Below are 18,141 nucleotides of genomic sequence, written 5' to 3'. Positions count from 1 at the left end.
TGGACAATGGCATGCACACTACCAACTGCTACATGACTCCAGTATACTGATGTTTAATCTCCTGATTTTCTAGTCCTTGAGGAAAAAATTTAAAATAACAGCTATAAACAGCTCAGTTGCTGCTACAGAATCTTGGTAAACAGCTTTTTAGGGCATCCTCCACAAAATAACTATTGACTTGTTTCTCTTGGACCGTAGCTACTAAGTAGATGTTAAAAGAAAAAAAATACTGAAAATACTGTCTATGAAAATGAAATACAAATTAGACTCTGCATGTAGCTACTAAATAGTTCAAGATACTGCTACAGGAAGTTCTGGTTCTGGAACAAAGCTCCCCAAAACAGCACTTGTAGAAGTCAAGTTTCCTGTATACGATTTTAAAGACATGAAGTAAAATTCTGTTCAAGTGAATTTTAGATCCATGAAGAGAAATGCTAAGCCACTATTACGAGAAACCACGTGGACACCCCAGGTTATTAAAAAAATAGATTCTTTGAGTCTTAAAGCTATAAAAGTCCAGAAAATATTAAACCATATATATAAAAACATACATATTGAAAGTAGACTAAACCGCACATGCAGATATTCAGTTCTGAATCAGTTTTGTCTTCTTCCCATTAAAACTCCTTACACCTTAGGCAATGGAAGCTACAGCTCCCATGCAATACCTGAGATGGAAATCTGAACAACCCTTATAAAGGGAGGTTTACAGCTAAACTACCACACTGGTGAGCCCACACATTAAGATGAGGTTGTTCAGTGAAACACTTCTAAGAAAGTTTGAAAGGACTCCTAACAAGAAGTTTTCAAAGATAAGTACCCTTACATTCTTGAACACACAAAGCTGAATAAAAACTTTAATTTATGATTTAATAAGCTTTTATCATGAAAATAGATTTATTTTCTGTTTTGTTTCTTGTAGAAGTTTTGAACCTCATCAGCGTCCTTTTCACTTAATGAATAATAAATGTGTGCTTTCCGTGCTTTCATTTCCAGGTCAGTGGTTTGGGTTTTTTCATGCCTCAGTATTAGTAACTTTCCTTTACCTACTACATTTCAGAACAGTTAAGTAAGTTAGTAAAAATAACAAAAGTCCAAACCACCCCTACTAGTTTCAGTTACAATCAATCAGGGTACTTTTTAAAGTACCTTTTTCTTGCCTCAAGAAACAGTGCAACAAATGATAAAATACCAGAGTAGCACACTTTCCTACAAGCCAACAGTGCAGCTGTAAGACAGGGCACACCTACATTTGCAGGAAGCAGTGAGTCAAGATGTGACCGCAGCATACTGGTTACACTGATTTATTGTCTGTACTGAATGTGGCATATTCACATGACCCTGTCCCTTATTGTCCCCAATAGGCCTCTACCAGTAGCTGTAACCAGTCAACAGAGCAAGTACAATGAACAGAGCAAGCATTCCAGGTTCCAGGCACTGCTCCTCAGAATTCCTCTGTGCTTGTCCAGAAAGTCACAAGTGTGATTAAACCCACCTCCAATCGTATACAGAAAAAGCAGTGTCAAAAAATGAGAAATGAGACAATCTTATCCTAATGAAAGCCTTTTTGCATAGACACACTGAAAAATAGGCTTTCATTAGATTTCAGTTTACAAGCAGCAGTCACAGTGATGACAGACGTCACAGCTGAAGCCCTAAAGAATGGCTAAGTATGAGCTTCAAAAATCACTTTCAAAAGCAGAGGATGAATTTAAGCTTTCTCCAGAAACCTTTTGGAAGTTTATCATCCTGCATTGTGAGAAAATGTATCAAGAAAAGGCAAGGCAACAGTCAAGAGGACATTCTTACCGTATGCGGCACAAAGTCTAAACTACATGCTAAACTTACAAGATCTGGCATTCAGATCTGAGCAAGTCAGAGCTCATTTTTCTCCCACCCACCTCCCCAAATATGGATAGACACGGCAACGGGTTATACAACTTTTTAGAAATAGAATTCTCCCTGAAGCTCAGAAAATAGGCTGTAACGCTGCAAGTCAAAGACAGATGTTGTTAATAATTCCTGTAATATTCTAAGCAGAAATTACAGCACATAAACATGCTGTAAATTTTAACCCCAGATTTTTTGTAGTACCTCCAATTTCTAACAAAGGCTCACAGCCCTCAATTGTGCTGCATAACAGCACTTAAAACTGATAAGTATGTGCCCAAAAAACTTCACCTACAGACAGAATGCAATGAGTGAAGAAAATTACCTGCAAAGTAGAACAAAGTAACAAACAAAACTGTTCCAGTATTTGTCTCACCAACTTCTAAGTAGCTTTGTCAATATACATATTGTCAAAAGGCTTCAAGCCTAGACACACATAGATTTGCAATCCTTTCCCTAGCAGCCAAAAACTCAAAAATTGCAGTTTTCAGACATTCTTATTAATCTGTTTATCATTAGTATACCTTATCTGCAAATCTACTGCTGAACAACATAGAAACAGTGGTAGTTCCATATACATACCTGAACTTCAGGCAAAGGAGGAAGTATTACAAGTACAGTAATTTCACGACCATAAGGCGCACCGGACTATAAGGCGCACCCGCCGGGAGTTGGCAAAATTCGCAACTTTGTAGATCAGATAAGGCGCACCGGACTATAGGGCGCACTTTTTTTTTGCAGCGAGGCTCCGCCCCCAGCTCCCTCCGTGCGGTTGCTGGCCGAGGCCCCGCCTCAACCCGGCAGTCATTGGCCCCCGGGCCCGCCTGTACCTGGCAGGGGCGGTGCCGTGGGGCCTCAGGCCCGCCTGCATCCGGCGGGGCCCGGGCATGGCCGCCGCCCCTCCGTGCTGCCTCTCCGGGGCCGGGCTATGGCCGCCGCCCCTCCGTGCTGCCTGCACGGGGCCGGTGGGTGCCTGTGGAGGGGCGGCTCCGCCTCCACGAGGCCGGTGGGTGCCTGTGGAGGGGCGGCTCCGCCTCCACGGGGCCGGTGGGTGCCTGTGGAGGGGCGGCTCTGCCTCCACGGGGCCAGTGGGTGCCTGTGGAGGGGCGGCTCCGCCTCCACGGGGCCGGAGGGTGCCTGTGGAGGGGCGGCTCTGCCTCCACGGGGCCCGGGCGTGCCTCTGTAGGGGCCGTGCCGCCTCCACGGGGCCAGGGGGTGCCTGTGGAGGGGCGGCTCCGCCTCCACAGGGCCGGGGCGTGCCCGCCCCTGCTCCGCCCCACCTCCACCTGGCAGCCATGGCCCTGCCGGTTCCCCCCGTGGCTCACAGCTCGCACTTCTGGGTAGGCAATTTTTTTGAACTTTGTCCATCAGATAAGGCGCACCGGACTATAAGGCGCACTTCCGGGTTCCAGGGAAAATTTTAGTCAAAAGGGTGCGCCTTATAGTCGTGAAATTACTGTACTTTATATTCAATTGCATTCATTGAGTGAAGGCATTTTTCATAGCTAAAATGTCTAATAGTATTTTTTCTGTGGGGCTGAGGAGCAATAAATTTTGATTTTTGGTAAATTGTTCTGAGATAATGTCAAAATACTTTACCTCAGTGCCTAGAAGTCTGTGCAAGACTTGAGCACTTACGAGCTGAACAGAGGTTAATTAAGTGTCACTAACTTGGAGGCATTTTGTGTAATGATGCTATTGAGAAAACTGCAACTGCTTCAAAGAAAACAACAAAATCAAGGTTTCTACCATACCACATCAAGCCAAATGGCAAACAATACAGAACTCGTTTACAGAATCAGGTTTATTCTGCTCGCCCTGTTCTGCTTTAAAAAGCTTTTAACAAGGAAGCAAAGCTACACAACTGTATTTCCTATACAGTTTAAGGCATGTTTTTTCTCCACTGTAAGTAAAGAAAATTACTTACAAGAGATACTAACATAAGGAACAAACAGACCTCATGCCCTCAACATACAAGAACTATGTACAGTACAGCATCAGGGATTCTGTCATGTATCAACTGCTTGTACCATGTCCTGAACAAGAGGCCTGGAGAATCCAAAGGAAACAGTGAGTAGGAAAATTAGTATATTTATACAAATATATGCATGTGAGTTGATTCATCTATTCATCCCTGAATAAAATCTACTCTATATTTATACTTTAAACATGCTTTATTATGACAGTAACAGTAAAACCTGAATGTTTCAGTACCTTGCCATTAGTGATGTACTTGCAATTAATTTTTAGAAATTTCTCTGTAAATGCTTCCTCCTCTTCGGAGGTAGATGATACCACTCTTGAAGGACGAACACATGCATGTGCTGGTGAAACAGCTGACTCCTTCTGTTGGACTCCATCTGAATCCTGAAAGGAAACAATGAAGCAAAGATGAACTTAGCAACCTGCTTTTTTTGATATCAATTTCTGGAGATTTTCTGCTGCGTAATTTGACCAAAATCTGATGGGCAGATTATAAAAGAACTGCCTCAATAGTGGCTCTCAAGGGTTTGAGCACCACCAGCACAGCAAACAGTGCTCAAGGCCAGGCTGGATGGGGCTCTGAGTAACCTGGTCGAGTAGAAGGCATCCCTGCCTACAGCAGAGGGGCTGGAAGGATATCTTTAAGGTCCCTCCCAACCCAATCTATTCTAAGATTCCACAAAAGATTTTTTTCTAAAATCACAAACAATTGTTGAGTACGTTTGAACACAATGAACCTGGCAATTTTTCTGGCCTATGTTCTACTCTACCCATTCAGCTCACATTTTTCTAGTATTTTAACAAGGAACAGTGTCAAGGGCCTGGCTCCAGTCAGGGTAAGAAATATGCATTGCTCTTCCTTCATCTGCTGAGCCTGTCATTTCCTCACAGAAAGCAATCAACTTTGTCAGGTATGATGTAGCCTTGATAAACTCTCTCTGGTTGTTTTCAACCATCTTTGTCATTCACATGCCTGGATTTAACTTTCAGAGGATTTCCTTCAAGACTTCCCACAGGAAAATAATAGAAGAGTTACCTATCTCACTGTCTAATATATCCAACTAAGAAGTGAATATGGAACTCTACCAGGGACAGGACAGACAACAAAAAAACATTTGCTTTCAAACTAAAGAAACAGACAGACTTCACCAAAGCCTATTTTAGGGGCACAGAAATCTTGTTTTGGAACTTCACCCACATCTAAAGACTTCCATTTAATAAATAATTACTATTTTTTGTTACTAATAAAATATTTTCTAGAACACACGAATTCCCATGTTCCCTTCTGTTTTGTACTTTTTCTGTTCAGTTCTGTTCACTAGTAGAGATAGCAGATAAGCGTCTTTAAGCATATCTAGGAACATTAGGCTCAACCGTTTTCAGCTCATTGTCTCAATGGCACTAGTTTAGTCTTTGCCAGCATCTTTCAACCTTCATTACAGATCAACCAAAAATCCAAAACACTAAACTGAATTCTGTTGAAAAAGCTAATCAAAGTGTAATTAGGAAACAAACCTTCTGGAGATTAATTCTCCTTCTATATATGCCATCCTAGTGAAAACTACAGGGTCACTCTTGTGACACAACTCAGCAAGTGGCTCTGAAAGTGCTCAGTCATATCCAAGCCAGCTATTTCTCATCATACTGCCACATGACAATCTCAGATCCCAGTATGGCTTAGGAAAGGGAGGGACAGCGGGGGATGCACTACCACAGTGGGAGACTTTCCAATTTAATGATGATGCCCTTGTCACTACATATCATTTTGAAGTGGAATTTAAGCTTTATAGGTAGCAAAGCATATAAGATCTTCTCAAATATATGCCTAAGACTGTTGAATGAAGAAATCTTTCAAAAACCCTGTAGCAACAGAAAAGCTTCAAAATCTAAGCTAGTTCTTACATGCACACTGACAGCAATGAAATTATTGAAATTCAAAATTATTTAAAACACTGAAATCTTAAGTGTAGCAAAATTAAAAAACAAAACAATAAAAAAGCCAAAAAACAACCAAGCACAAATCTACCAAAACCTCCCCAACTTTAACAAAGTTATGCAGATTTTATATAAGCAACATGTTGGTTTGTATCTAGCCACGTGGCTATGGTAAGCTGCTCCAATGTTCAATAAAACAGAAGAATAAGAATAGAACATGGCAGGTTATTTTTGAACAGGCATTCAGACATTTTTTAGCCTCCTTATTAAATTGTAACAAGAAATCACTAATTTTATTGACCAGCTCAGAGCGAAGACTCCTTTATATTATATACACAGAGGAACACATCTTTACCTTGAAACATGTTCAAATTTAAACTGTAAATGTGGAGATAAAAATGGAGGAGAGTCAAAGAAGACAGACATCAAGAGAACATTAGAGAATGTATACCAGTACTTCTTCCCTTCATAACAATAGCAATCAGCAAAAAGAAAAAAGCAAAACATGAAAGACAGGTGCTATGATGAGGAACAAAACCCTCCAGCCTTAACTGCTCACATAGAAGTTGAGTGCCTTATGTGTTGCTGGAGAGACTGAAAACAAAACCAAATGCACACAGTCCACACTGATTTCTATTCTTTGATTTTTTGACAAATATTTTTTCTTTCCTTAGATGCACTTTGAAAAGCCTCAGAAACAAAAACACTATTATATATTGCCTCATTGTTAATCTGTCTTTCCCTGAACCATTTAAGAGCTGCTTGTAATGATCCACGACATGTAACAAGATGCACAAAAGCAAAAAATCCTACGCACAAAATAAGGTTAAATGAAATTTAACATTCCAATTTTTGCTAGCACAGGACTGACTACACCTCTCTTGCAGAAGAGGCTTTTAACTTTAAGAACTTTGATTTACTTTCTTCTACACCTTCAAGTTTTTAATCTCTGATATAAGCATACAGTGAAAAAGTCTTCAAACAAATTACAGACATCTCATTATCTACTACATGCTAAAAGAGACAAAAATAATTGACAAAAGAAATAAGGTATTTTTCTCACTGGAATCTGTAGGAAAAGTAAATTTTCAATAGCAAAATTGATAATATTTCCCTGGAGTAACTTCTCAATGTATGTTACATGGGTAGATCTTTCTGAGACTGATATAGATCCAATGATATGATACAAGAATGTATTCTTGCAGGCGAGTCTGTTTACTGTGCTGCACCACTCTCAGTTTGCCATCAAACATAAACGAAATTATTCAGCACAATTGACAGCAGACATAAGAACTAGCATATGAAGACAGAAAAGGTATCATAGCAAAACCAAATGGTAATGTCCAGCAGAAGGGCCATCAGACTTTGTAATGCAGTCTGGGAATCTGTTCAGCAACAAATTAAAACCTTTATATTTAAACCCATCTGGACCAAGTCATATAAGCAAATAAGTAAATGCTTTAAGTCTCAAACCTTCCTAAACTTTGAGCACACAGAACTCTGGAATAGATGTTTTGACAGCTTGACTAAGTACTGTCAAAACATGATACCAAGAAAATTTCTTATTTGAGAGGAAAAGACAGTAACTGGGAAAAGAATAGTGGTGATGCATGAAGAAACATCCAAATAAGATCACAGTTGCAAAAATTGCAGAGAAGCTCAATCTTCCTGGTTGGACTGGTCTCCATGGAAAGCTGCTGACAGTAAACCAGTGTTCCTGGAAAAACATGCTTCTACAAAGCCAACTCCTACCCAAAAATCTACATTTGAGTTGAATTACAGTACAACGTGGATGGCTAAACATTTTTAGCATTTTGAAAGTCTACAAAGTAGAAGTACTGAGCAGAAGTCAGCTACAATTACTTCTGAATTAGTCCTTCAGCAAAACCCCCCTTTTTTTAAACTTCATTTTGTGAAATCAAACTAGAGAACCCTCTCCCACACTCTAGAGCAAGCAGGGGGAACCTGAACATTCCTGCCAATACATCTTTTCTACAAAAACTATCAGTAAGATTACAGACAAATGTTTAACAAGCTCTGAAATGTAATAAATACAGCAATGTAACAGTAACTAATTAAGATTTCAGAGTGCAATGACAGTAGTTAGCTACAAGTAATTTGCCTTCAAATCAAGTTTTCACATTGAGAACTATAATTCACAAAGATTAAAATCTTGTATTTATAAATCTTTACTTTAAAAAAGGAACTATTTTACTTTCAACTCTAAGTGTTGTCTAATACTTTCTCCCCAGAACAAAAGGATAGTTTAAGAAGAAAGCATAGCATCTGTAACATTTATCTTGTCAGGGAAAATTACTTTTAAGGACAATAGGTATACCTACATTTACTGTAGCCTTGTCAAGCTCTGCTTCGGAAGATGTAGGTGATAGGGGACTTACAGGACTTAGAGAGGGGGAGCTGTCCACACTAGAAATGTAGTCTGGGTCAGGAACATACAAAATCTACAAAGAAGATATAGTGTAGTTAGAAGTTAGTTATGCTTTCAGATTTACTTTAGATTACCCACCAGTTAAGGTATATTTACTACACTTTCTCTAAATAAGCTACACAAAACCATTCCTGCTCCCATTGCTTTTAAAAGAATTATGAGTTGAGGGGAAAAAACAATACTACACAAAGTACTTGAAATTTTAGCATTTCAAGCTTTTAAAAGCTATACTGATATATTTTTGATTTTCAGTCATAATAACCAAGGAAGATATTCAGATAGAAAGCATAAAAGTATAAAGTATAAAAATAAAAGTATACAGCATGCCAGAAATAAGTGTCCAAAGAAGATGTGTCCAATTATTTCTCTTGCTGTGACTACTACTTGAACAATGAAGAAACACTCACTGAATATATTTTTAAAAAATTTCAACTGAAGGTATTCATACCTTTAATACATTATTTCAGCCATGGTAGGCATTCAATCTACAGAAAGTTCTGCATCAAATACAAACACAGAACTTCATCAAACAAAGAGCAAATACCAAATGGCCAATGGTTGATAACAGTTTTGTTTCCAGGCCTGGCTTTGAGAGAAGTGAAAATTGAAGGCAGAAATAGATGGGGTCAAAAAAAAGCAACAGTGACCTATATTAAGTGAATGGTAATTCATATACTGCTGGTAAAAACATCAAGTTTCCAGAGCAGAACAGAAACATTATTCAATTTATTAAAATAGAATTGCAGGCAGTAATACACAGCCACAGAATGTTGTTTATAATGTAATAATGCATGGAATGCTGTATCCTTGAATGTGTCTGCTGAGCTAGAGTTGGTAAATAGCCTGCAATATTTGCAAAGTGTTATTATTGTACCATTAAGTACATCAAGTTTTAAAAGCCCTCAGACCTTAAATAAGGAACACAGGTAGCTTCCTTATATGTTTCCTTTTAGGTAGTTATTTAATAAGCACAAGGAATAGACTACAGAAAAAGGAAAACTCTTTTACAAAGTCAGTAAGAAAATCAGTAAGAGAAGTACTTTAGCACTCTGGCGGGAATGGGAAATACAGCAAAAGAGGACTTTGTTGTATAAGTAACACATATAGCGTAATAGTACCTGTCCAGGAACAACTGCTCTGGAGAAAAGCTTATTTAATTGAACCAGTTCATTGGGTGTTGTATCAAATTTCAAGGCAATACTGTTTAAAGTATCTCTTGATTCCACCTGTATCAAATGGGAAAAAAAAAACAAAAACAAACAAAACAAACCTGTAAGCAGTTAGTTCAAATAGTAGCTTACATATTTTAGCATGTGTAGATTTACCAAGATTCTGATGAACTTTAATATCTTAATTTCTGATAACTGCCTACCCTCCCCAAAAAAAAATAAACAAAACAAAGTCACAACAAAAAACATACCTACCCCCTAAATACTAGTCTATTGCAAACCCATGTAAAAGTGCATGCCTTCCCACTATGTTTCCAGGTGGCCAAAAGTGTTAATCACACAATTTGAGCTGTAGGCTCAGCTATTGCATCAGAACTTCTGGTCTACAGATTCACTGCTGGTCACTCCTGCGCAACACACCACTGACTGGGGTTCACAGAATAATTCATTCCCCTGTTCAACTGCTTTTCTCCACCCCCACTGGCAAAAAAGCTGAAGACTTCTCTCTATAAATATAAACATAAACACACCCTGTTACTATTGAAATAAGCTTCTGCTAAACTCTGGCTTTCAAGTAAAATCCATCACTGAGAAAACACAAAAATGCTGAAGCAAAGCAGGTTGACTACTATGACAGCAGATGGAGCATAAGCATTTTGAGAAAGTGATTCCCAGCTAAGGAAAGGATTTTTTTCAAGCTCAGATTCTTGGGAGACCTTCTCCCAAAGCATATTCAAAATGAGCTACGAGAAGAAAGTGATAGGAAAATACATTTTATACAGAAAGATTATTTCAGAATAAAGAATTCATAGCCTTAGGAAAAATAGTGATACAAGGAAACAACCAATCAAACAATTTACTGCATAATGGTACAAGGCTTCATAAACACTGTACCAGGAAAAAACAGATTTTATCAGTTAAGACAAGATGAAGTTATATAAGCTAAGATACATTTGAAGCTAAATGTAAGCAGAGTTAGAGAATTCTTTTCCATATAATCTTGTAAAGGTGCATTTGTCAACCCACATTCACTAACAAAAATATATAAGCACTGCCAAAGAAAAGGCAATCAGCTATTTTAAGATAGGATTAGAAGCCTATTACGAGAATAATACAGGAAGCCAAAAAACTAAACAAAGCAGCAAACATCTCTCTACACTAGTATTTCCAGTATGGAAAACTATTGTAGTATCTCAGTTATTCAGTACTGTATGATCACAGATATACAAAAACATAAGACTATTTTCATATGCCGTGTTTAACTGGTACTAAAGCAGAAATCAAAACAGGACTGCAATGAGACCAGATATGTACTATGTGCTTAACAGACCACACCAACACTAATCACCAAAACACTGAACAGTAAGGTTCCCATCAGAGGCTCTACATAATACAGAAAGTTCGCTAAAACAAACTGCAAAGTGAAAACCGTAAGTTTTGCTTAAGTATGCTCTCACTTAAATGTTGAGGGACCACAGTTAGCTGCTGGGTAAACACTTCTTATGCAGCACTTAATGATCGAAGCAATTGAGATTTTAGACTAACTTACAACATAAAACAAATAAAAGCATTCAAACCACAAAGCTTACGCCCTTCTGAGAGTGCATTCACACTCTACAGCCTTCTAAAATAAAAATGTCTTGTGAGATAGCTTGGCAACAAAAGGCTTTATCTCACGATAAACAATGGCAAGTATAAGCTGCTTTTTTGTTTGGGCCGTGAAGTTTGCACAGGCAAATTTGCACACTTCATGGGATACACTACACACTGCAGGGACCAGCAGAGATACTGTCTCAAAACAAATACACTGCTCATGAAATAAACTTCCTGAAGTATCTTCCAAGATTCAAAGGCCTGTTTTCCAGTTCTCCGGCCCTCTACAGTTCTAAAAAGTAGAATCTGAACAGCCAAAATCTCAAAGAATTAACTTTGTAGAAAAGCACAAAACTAACAAGATTTGTATAGTGTTACCACACAGTGTGGATTCCCCAGCTTTTCCCCTATCATTCCACTACTGTAAGAGAAGACAAGAACTGTTCCTTCTCTTTCAGAAAATAAACTTCCTGTACATTGAGGTAGCTACCTAAAAGCCATTCTAAATGTTAAAAATATTATACAAATATTTGAATATTAAATCTTCATCGAGAATACAGCCATGTTTCCCAGGTGTGCTTATGTATACAGCAAACAGAGAACTTCAGCCACCACTATCTCTGGCTCAAACTACCTTCATCTCCCTCAGATCAACAGCTAGCAAAGTTACTTAAAATCTTTATTTTAAACCAAATTCTCTACTGGTATTTTAATGAACTTAACTGTAATTGCATCTCAATTGTCAGAATTCATTCATTCCTCCATTAAAAATTAAACATCAAATCCATATGAATCAGAGTGCAGAAATAATTATTTTTTATTTCAGCACTAGATATCCAAGAGCCAGAAAACAAACTTAAGGGTATTACAATAAACTAACAAATTAAACAGATAGGAAGACTAAAAAAAAAGTGTGACAACAAAAGGGAGCAAGTAACACAACTTTGGCACTGTTCCCAAGCCTTTAGAAGTATCAGTTATGACTACATTAACTAATTGTTAACAGGCCTAATTTATATAATATGCAACATCAGTAAAACAAACCTTGTAAATATCATAAAGCCAACTTCAAAAATAATTAGTAAAAGACAAGATGAGGTAACATCACTATTACGATCTACATTTCCAATATTCCCTAAAACAACTTAAAAAATTATGACACTGGCATGCTCAAAGGAAAGTGGCACTCAAAATAGAACACATTCCTTTGAAATGGTTTGAAATGGAAGAGCCAAGAAATTTAAAAAAATAAATAAAAATAAATTCCTAAATGTATAGCTTTCTAAATAGCATTAAGGGCTCACAATGGCAATAGAACTAGTGGCACCAGAAGAGAACCCTTCGAACTCTTCATATACAGGCTAAAAACTCAGTCTCGATGCTATGGTCTACTAAAGGCTTCTGTGACCCTTGGGAATAGATACTGGGCTCTTTCCGTAACCTAAACAACATAATCTGTGTATTAAGTACTTATCCACTACTTCAGGAGATTACAGCCTTCAATCCCCAGAGAGATAAAGGGAAGTCTTACATTAGAGCATCCAATACTGATAAACCAGATCATCCATTTCAACTGCTCACTTATAAATACATTTTTAAACAAAAACCAAACCTATCTGTAAATAACTGCAGTTAATTCTATCTTCTCCTCAAAAGAGCAGTAAGAAGGCTTTCACTGAAGTCACAAGACTGCTAGCATGCTACAATCACTGGTGATCAGCAGGCAATACTCTGCTCATGTTCCATAATTTGCCCATAGTTGGCTCTTCTGACACCTACAGGAAAGCACCAGTTGTGTTCCTACAACATGGAATACACAAGGCTGAAGGGGAGAACATGGCTTGAGCAGCAAATGAATTCTTAAGTAACAGGCAATACCAACTTGCATCTAATATGCTGACTGACATTGGGAAAAAGATAAACTCTTAAAAGATATCTGTTCATTGTCTAAGCAGTATCAGCAAAAATGAACCTTTTTTTTCTGTATCATTTAGAAGCAGTCTAGGACTTACTTCCATTAATTAGTACCAAATATGTTGACATCTGCTGCTCCTACATGCAGAACAACAGGTTCAAGTTTTCACGCCTTGGGAATTTTACATTAAAATCTTAAACATGAACTGCATTCTGTCTTTAGTTTTAAAGAGAAAATTAATTTTATTGTTTATTTGTCCCACAGTAACTTTTTTCCCTAAAAAATCCTGGTGTGAAGTCTACTTCATATTAAAATCCCATAGTTTGCACAAGTGAGACGTCAACTCAGACCAAACTTCACAAATATGACCTTCCCTCCTAAAACTATGTAGTCACTGGAAAAACTAACATATTAAATTTTTATATTAAAAAAGGCAAAGATCCCCACTAATTGCAACAATGCTAGAAGGTCAGGGGGAGTCTGGTTCCGGCCTTTATTCTCTACTACTTCTCAAGGAAGCAACACATGCAGGTATATAAATATGCGTGTGTACATGTGAGTCATCATTGCGACAGGAATTAGGATTAAGTCAGAAACCAGACACAAGTGTACCTCTTCACATTTAATAAAGTACAAAATAACAGTAGCAAATTGCCACAACAGCTACCAGACCCCTCTTACAGCGAGCATAAGCTCAGTTCCCAAAGGTTATAACCATGTATTTTATTAAAATATATACACGAAATATTAACCAATCATGCATGATGCTACTCAAGTGCTTCAAGAGTGAAATGTACAGCAAGACCTAACAGGATCAGCATTTGTAAAGCCAAAATGGACCATGTTCCATGCAACAGGCTCCTCTAGAAGGTGGACTAAGTTTAATGACAAAAAGCCTTTGATTCCTGTGAATCATCTTTTTGACTCACAAGGAAGTGATGCATACTTCAGTACGTATTAAGAAAGCTATTTTTGGATCTAAGACTCCACCTACTGGAACACAAAAACCTGCAAAAGTACATGGCAACCTGACAAACACACAAGTTAAAAAATGAAAGCTCATTTCTTTTACTTTGCCTGGAATGCTACGTACCAAAGTAAAAGCACTCACATGGTGGCAAGAGTCAATTTACAGAATTTACTGAGTATGGATGCCAGCAATACAGAGCTACACCTGACTGTTTGTTCCACGTATTTCAAGACCAAATGGGGGTTAGCATAACATCAACAACAGTCACATTTACATTAACATCCTTCAACTGCTAGAACCTAAGCAGCAATAATTTGTTTTGAATTTCAACTTCAAGGAAGTCTTTAGAACAGGCTGGAATTATATTCAAATTCCACTAAAAGCCACGCTAATGAAATGCTTCTTGCTCCACTACACACATACTCCGTCTCTCTCCAAAAGACTATCACAGCCTTCTCAGTACTTAAGCAATTATCACAGTTTAGCTTAATGTAACAGAGTTAAGTCTTCCCCGTATCTTATTCCTGGAGTAAGGCAGCACCAAGAGGTCAAGTGAAGACTTTTCATAAAGAAGTTCTCATTTTTATTTATCATGTCCGGCTTCACAAGCATTCCAAGATAACTATGGTAGACTTCCCTATTTTAACATCAACTCTATAAGCATTATTTATAGGCTTAACTATATTTCCAGTACATAACACAAGACAGATACTTCTCACTTCTGTTTCCCTTAGTAACCACAAACGTGAAAGCTGACTGCAGCACAGTTTGAGGGTCATTTCAAGAACAGAACAGGGAGAGAAAGGCTCCATTTTCCAATACCAAAGCAGAAACAGAGTAATACAGTAAAAGGCACAGATCTACAGCAATTATTAGAAGAATACCAGAAAGCCAGTATCAGGATACAGCTTCCTTTCCCAACTTTATTCTGTTACATCTCCTGACAGCAACAGTTTATTAATAATGCTGAAAGCAAAGAGCATGCACATTATATAACTACTGTTATTTGCTTCTAACTAGTTACCTAAAAGTGAACCAGTCAACAGTTTGATTAGCCTGGGATTTCTAAGAGAAGAAAATACAAAAGCACTTAAAGAGAAAAAACAGTACTAATACTACCACCTAATTCCCTGATTTAATTTCTGTCAAACTAAACTAATAGATACACACAATTCTAACATTAAAGGCAATACACATTACAGTTTTGCTTACATTTTGCAACACAACTTTTTAGCCTGCACCTGTTTTGCAGTAACATTCTAACAATAACGCAGTAACTTACAGAATATTCAAGAGTCCCTCTAGGTTTCTGAAAAGACATTCGTCGCCCATCTTTCTTGTCTGGGGTCTTCTTCTGGCCAGCATCTGAAAAAAATTGAGGCAATGCGTGTGTTAAATTCATTTTCCTCTCTCAATACTGTCACAGGCTGCTGACTACAGCCCCGTGGGCAGACATCTAATCCACCAGTTACACAGCTTACTCCCTGCTGCTTCCAACAGACACCAGCTGCTAAAATAGGGACTTCATGCCTCTGCAATGCTTTAAGAATTTGACCAATACAAATAACTGATAACTGGAAACCAACTAACTGCAAAAGTACCTGCTGCCATCCAGGATGCAATTAATGAAGACTAAATAGGACATTGACTCCATTAGGCAAGCAACATTTCTAAAACTGCTGTGTTTAATTGATTTTGTATCATACCCAGTCTGCTTTCATCTGAGGAGAGATGATCTAGAGTTTTATCTAATCACTGGAGATTTTTTTGTTGCTGTGTGGTAAGTATAGAGTACTTAAAGCTTCTTTTATAAAATAAAGAGCATTACTATTGAATTCTTAATTATCCTGTCTGTTGCAAACACCTAGAGTTAGTAAACAAACACTAAAGATTCCACATAAATAATACAAATAAGAATGTTCATTCTATTGGGGCACTGTATTTTGATGACTTGTTTTACAGGCCAAGGAAACAACCATTTGTAACTAAAGCATACTCTATTATTTTATACTAACTGGCTTGATATTTATGATAATCACAATGCACCAGTGTAGTTAAACAGTTCAACACAAAGCACACACATCTCTAGAAATTGTTTTCATATCTACATGTATACACACACATGGATTTTTTAGATGAATCTCCCTCACCACACAACCTCCACCTTCAGCAGTTAAATATCTGCTATTAAGGAGCCAAAAATACTTATGTGAATGAGACTTTAAGTTTTCATGCTACAATGGGATTAGTTATACACCCAATTTTGATATTCAAATTCATTATCACAATTTGCTAAAATATTTCAAGCCAAATTGAACAGAAGCAAGACACTAAAATGCTTTAAATATTATAAAATGTATTCTTAAAAAATATTTTAGCATGGTTACACTGAGAATAGAAAATATAGTGGAATCGATTTAGGCCTCACCGAAAGTACTAAGGAAACACGCTATAAACCAACAGTATCTTTAGTGCTCTACTAAATTTAATTAGAATCATGATTCCAACAATGGAAGAGACTAGACAAGTATCAGTACAACTTTCTTTCATACACCCACTCCCAAATTTCTATACAGATAGCCAAAACTATAGATATAGAGAGCAAGAAATCAATGCACAGTAATTTCACGATTATAAGCCGCACTGAGTATAAGCCACATATCCGGGTGTCAGCAACTTTTCATTCTTTGTCCATACATAAGCCGCACCCGATTATAAGCCGCACATTACAATACAGAGTGTGATAAAAGGTATCTATTCTATCACCATCTGTTGAGGGTGTGGCCAGTGATCCTTATCTCAACGGGAGATATTCTGCTAATGGGCCATCCATTGAAACCAGGCAGGGCACTGTTCTTTATCTTTTCACAACCCATCCTCCCTCCAGGGAGTCATTTTCTGCTAATGGCCATTGAGTCCCACTGGGTGACTGATAAAATTACTGCATCCCATTGGAAGTTGCTCCAGCCAGGGGGAAGAGCCCAACATTTCTTACCAAGATAAAAACAGAGGTTTTGGGACACTAAGGGAGCCCCTTTCTCCACTGGACTCCAGAGGAAAACTGGATTTCTCCACATCACCACTGGAGCTCCAGAGGGAAACTGCACCTTCTACAGGAGCACTGCTCCAACTGAATCACATCTGTCACTGCAGGAGGATGCAGCCACCATTGAATGGGACTGCTACCAACACCCTGCCTGACGGGGTGTCAGGTTGTACTCTGACTTTGTCAGGGTTTGGAGTTTGTTTCTTTGTAGTACTGTATTTCTATTTTAATTTCCCTAGAAAAGAACTGTTATTCCTAATTCCCATATCTTTACCTAAAAGCCCCTTGATTTCAAAATTATAATAATTTGGAGGGAGGGAGTTTACATTCTCCATTTCAAAGAGAAGCTCCTGCCATTCTTAGCAGACACCTGTCCTCCAAACTAAAACAGCAACTTTTCGTTCTTTGTCCGTATATAAGCCGCACTTGGGGTTCGGACCAAAATTTTAGTCAAAATGGTGCAGCTTATAATCGTGAAATTACTGTAAACTACACAGCAAGTTCTGCCAAAAAAAGAAGAAACAAAATGAAATCTCAAAAAAAACAAAACAAAAAAAAAAACAGGAAAAAGCCCCAAGAAACCTAGCTCAGAAATCTCTTACATTTGCTAAATCTGACAAACCACTCAGGACAGCAAAGTAGCTATTTCTAGCAGATCCAACATAAATAATCTGTTGTGGTACTCTATTTAGATTTAAAAAATATAAACTTTGGTCTAATTCATCCTTTTTAATATATTGAAGAAAGCCTGAGGAAAAATACACCCATACCTAAAATCGATGTATAGATGGTAATAATTACAGTAAGTTTGTATAGCTATGAATGACATTCAAGACTAAACTTACTTTTTAAAAGTTTCTAGCAATTCCAAAAACGTATACACGAATACTGCACACTACTATCTTGAATACATTAGAAGGTCTTATTTACTAATAACAGCTTTTTAAAACTTAGCTGGAAGAAGCATTCATTTCTGATTATATTCTTAGAGATTAAACATGGGACAAATGTCTTGAGGGAAATTAAGCCAACTCAGTAACAATAAAATACATTAGAAGTTTGTGCATAGGCTTAGCAGTAGCCATGTTCTCCTTGTCTAGGTGAAATATTTTGTTACCAAAGTTTTTATCTGACCTTGCAGCGCAACAGGTGCCAGTTCAGCAAGCTACAGAAAACCTAACAGTTGCTTGA

General features: G+C 37.8%; 1 protein-coding gene across 11 annotated transcripts in view; it reads right to left on the bottom strand.

Moving 5' to 3' along the window:
- Positions 1-18,141, bottom strand: part of OXR1 (oxidation resistance 1) — a 282,332-nt gene that overhangs the window by 57,732 nt on the left and 206,459 nt on the right. For 10 of the 11 annotated variants that reach the window (XM_033082648.2, XM_033082702.2, XM_033082710.2 and 7 more), the window contains exons 4-7: positions 15,187-15,269; positions 9,376-9,483; positions 8,151-8,270; positions 4,105-4,257 (exon numbers count right to left, since the gene is read on the bottom strand). In XM_033082648.2, coding sequence (XP_032938539.1) covers positions 4,105-4,257; positions 8,151-8,270; positions 9,376-9,483; positions 15,187-15,269 — 464 coding nt within the window. The remainder of the gene's footprint in view (positions 1-4,104; positions 4,258-8,150; positions 8,271-9,375; positions 9,484-15,186; positions 15,270-18,141) is intronic. The other variant, XM_033082730.2, reaches the window with a different exon arrangement.

The sequence above is a fragment of the Catharus ustulatus genome, chromosome 1 (assembly GCF_009819885.2).
Source record: "Catharus ustulatus isolate bCatUst1 chromosome 1, bCatUst1.pri.v2, whole genome shotgun sequence".
In the NCBI taxonomy this organism is placed as follows: domain Eukaryota; kingdom Metazoa; phylum Chordata; class Aves; order Passeriformes; family Turdidae; genus Catharus; species Catharus ustulatus.
This window is presented reverse-complemented; position numbering and strand designations above follow the sequence as displayed.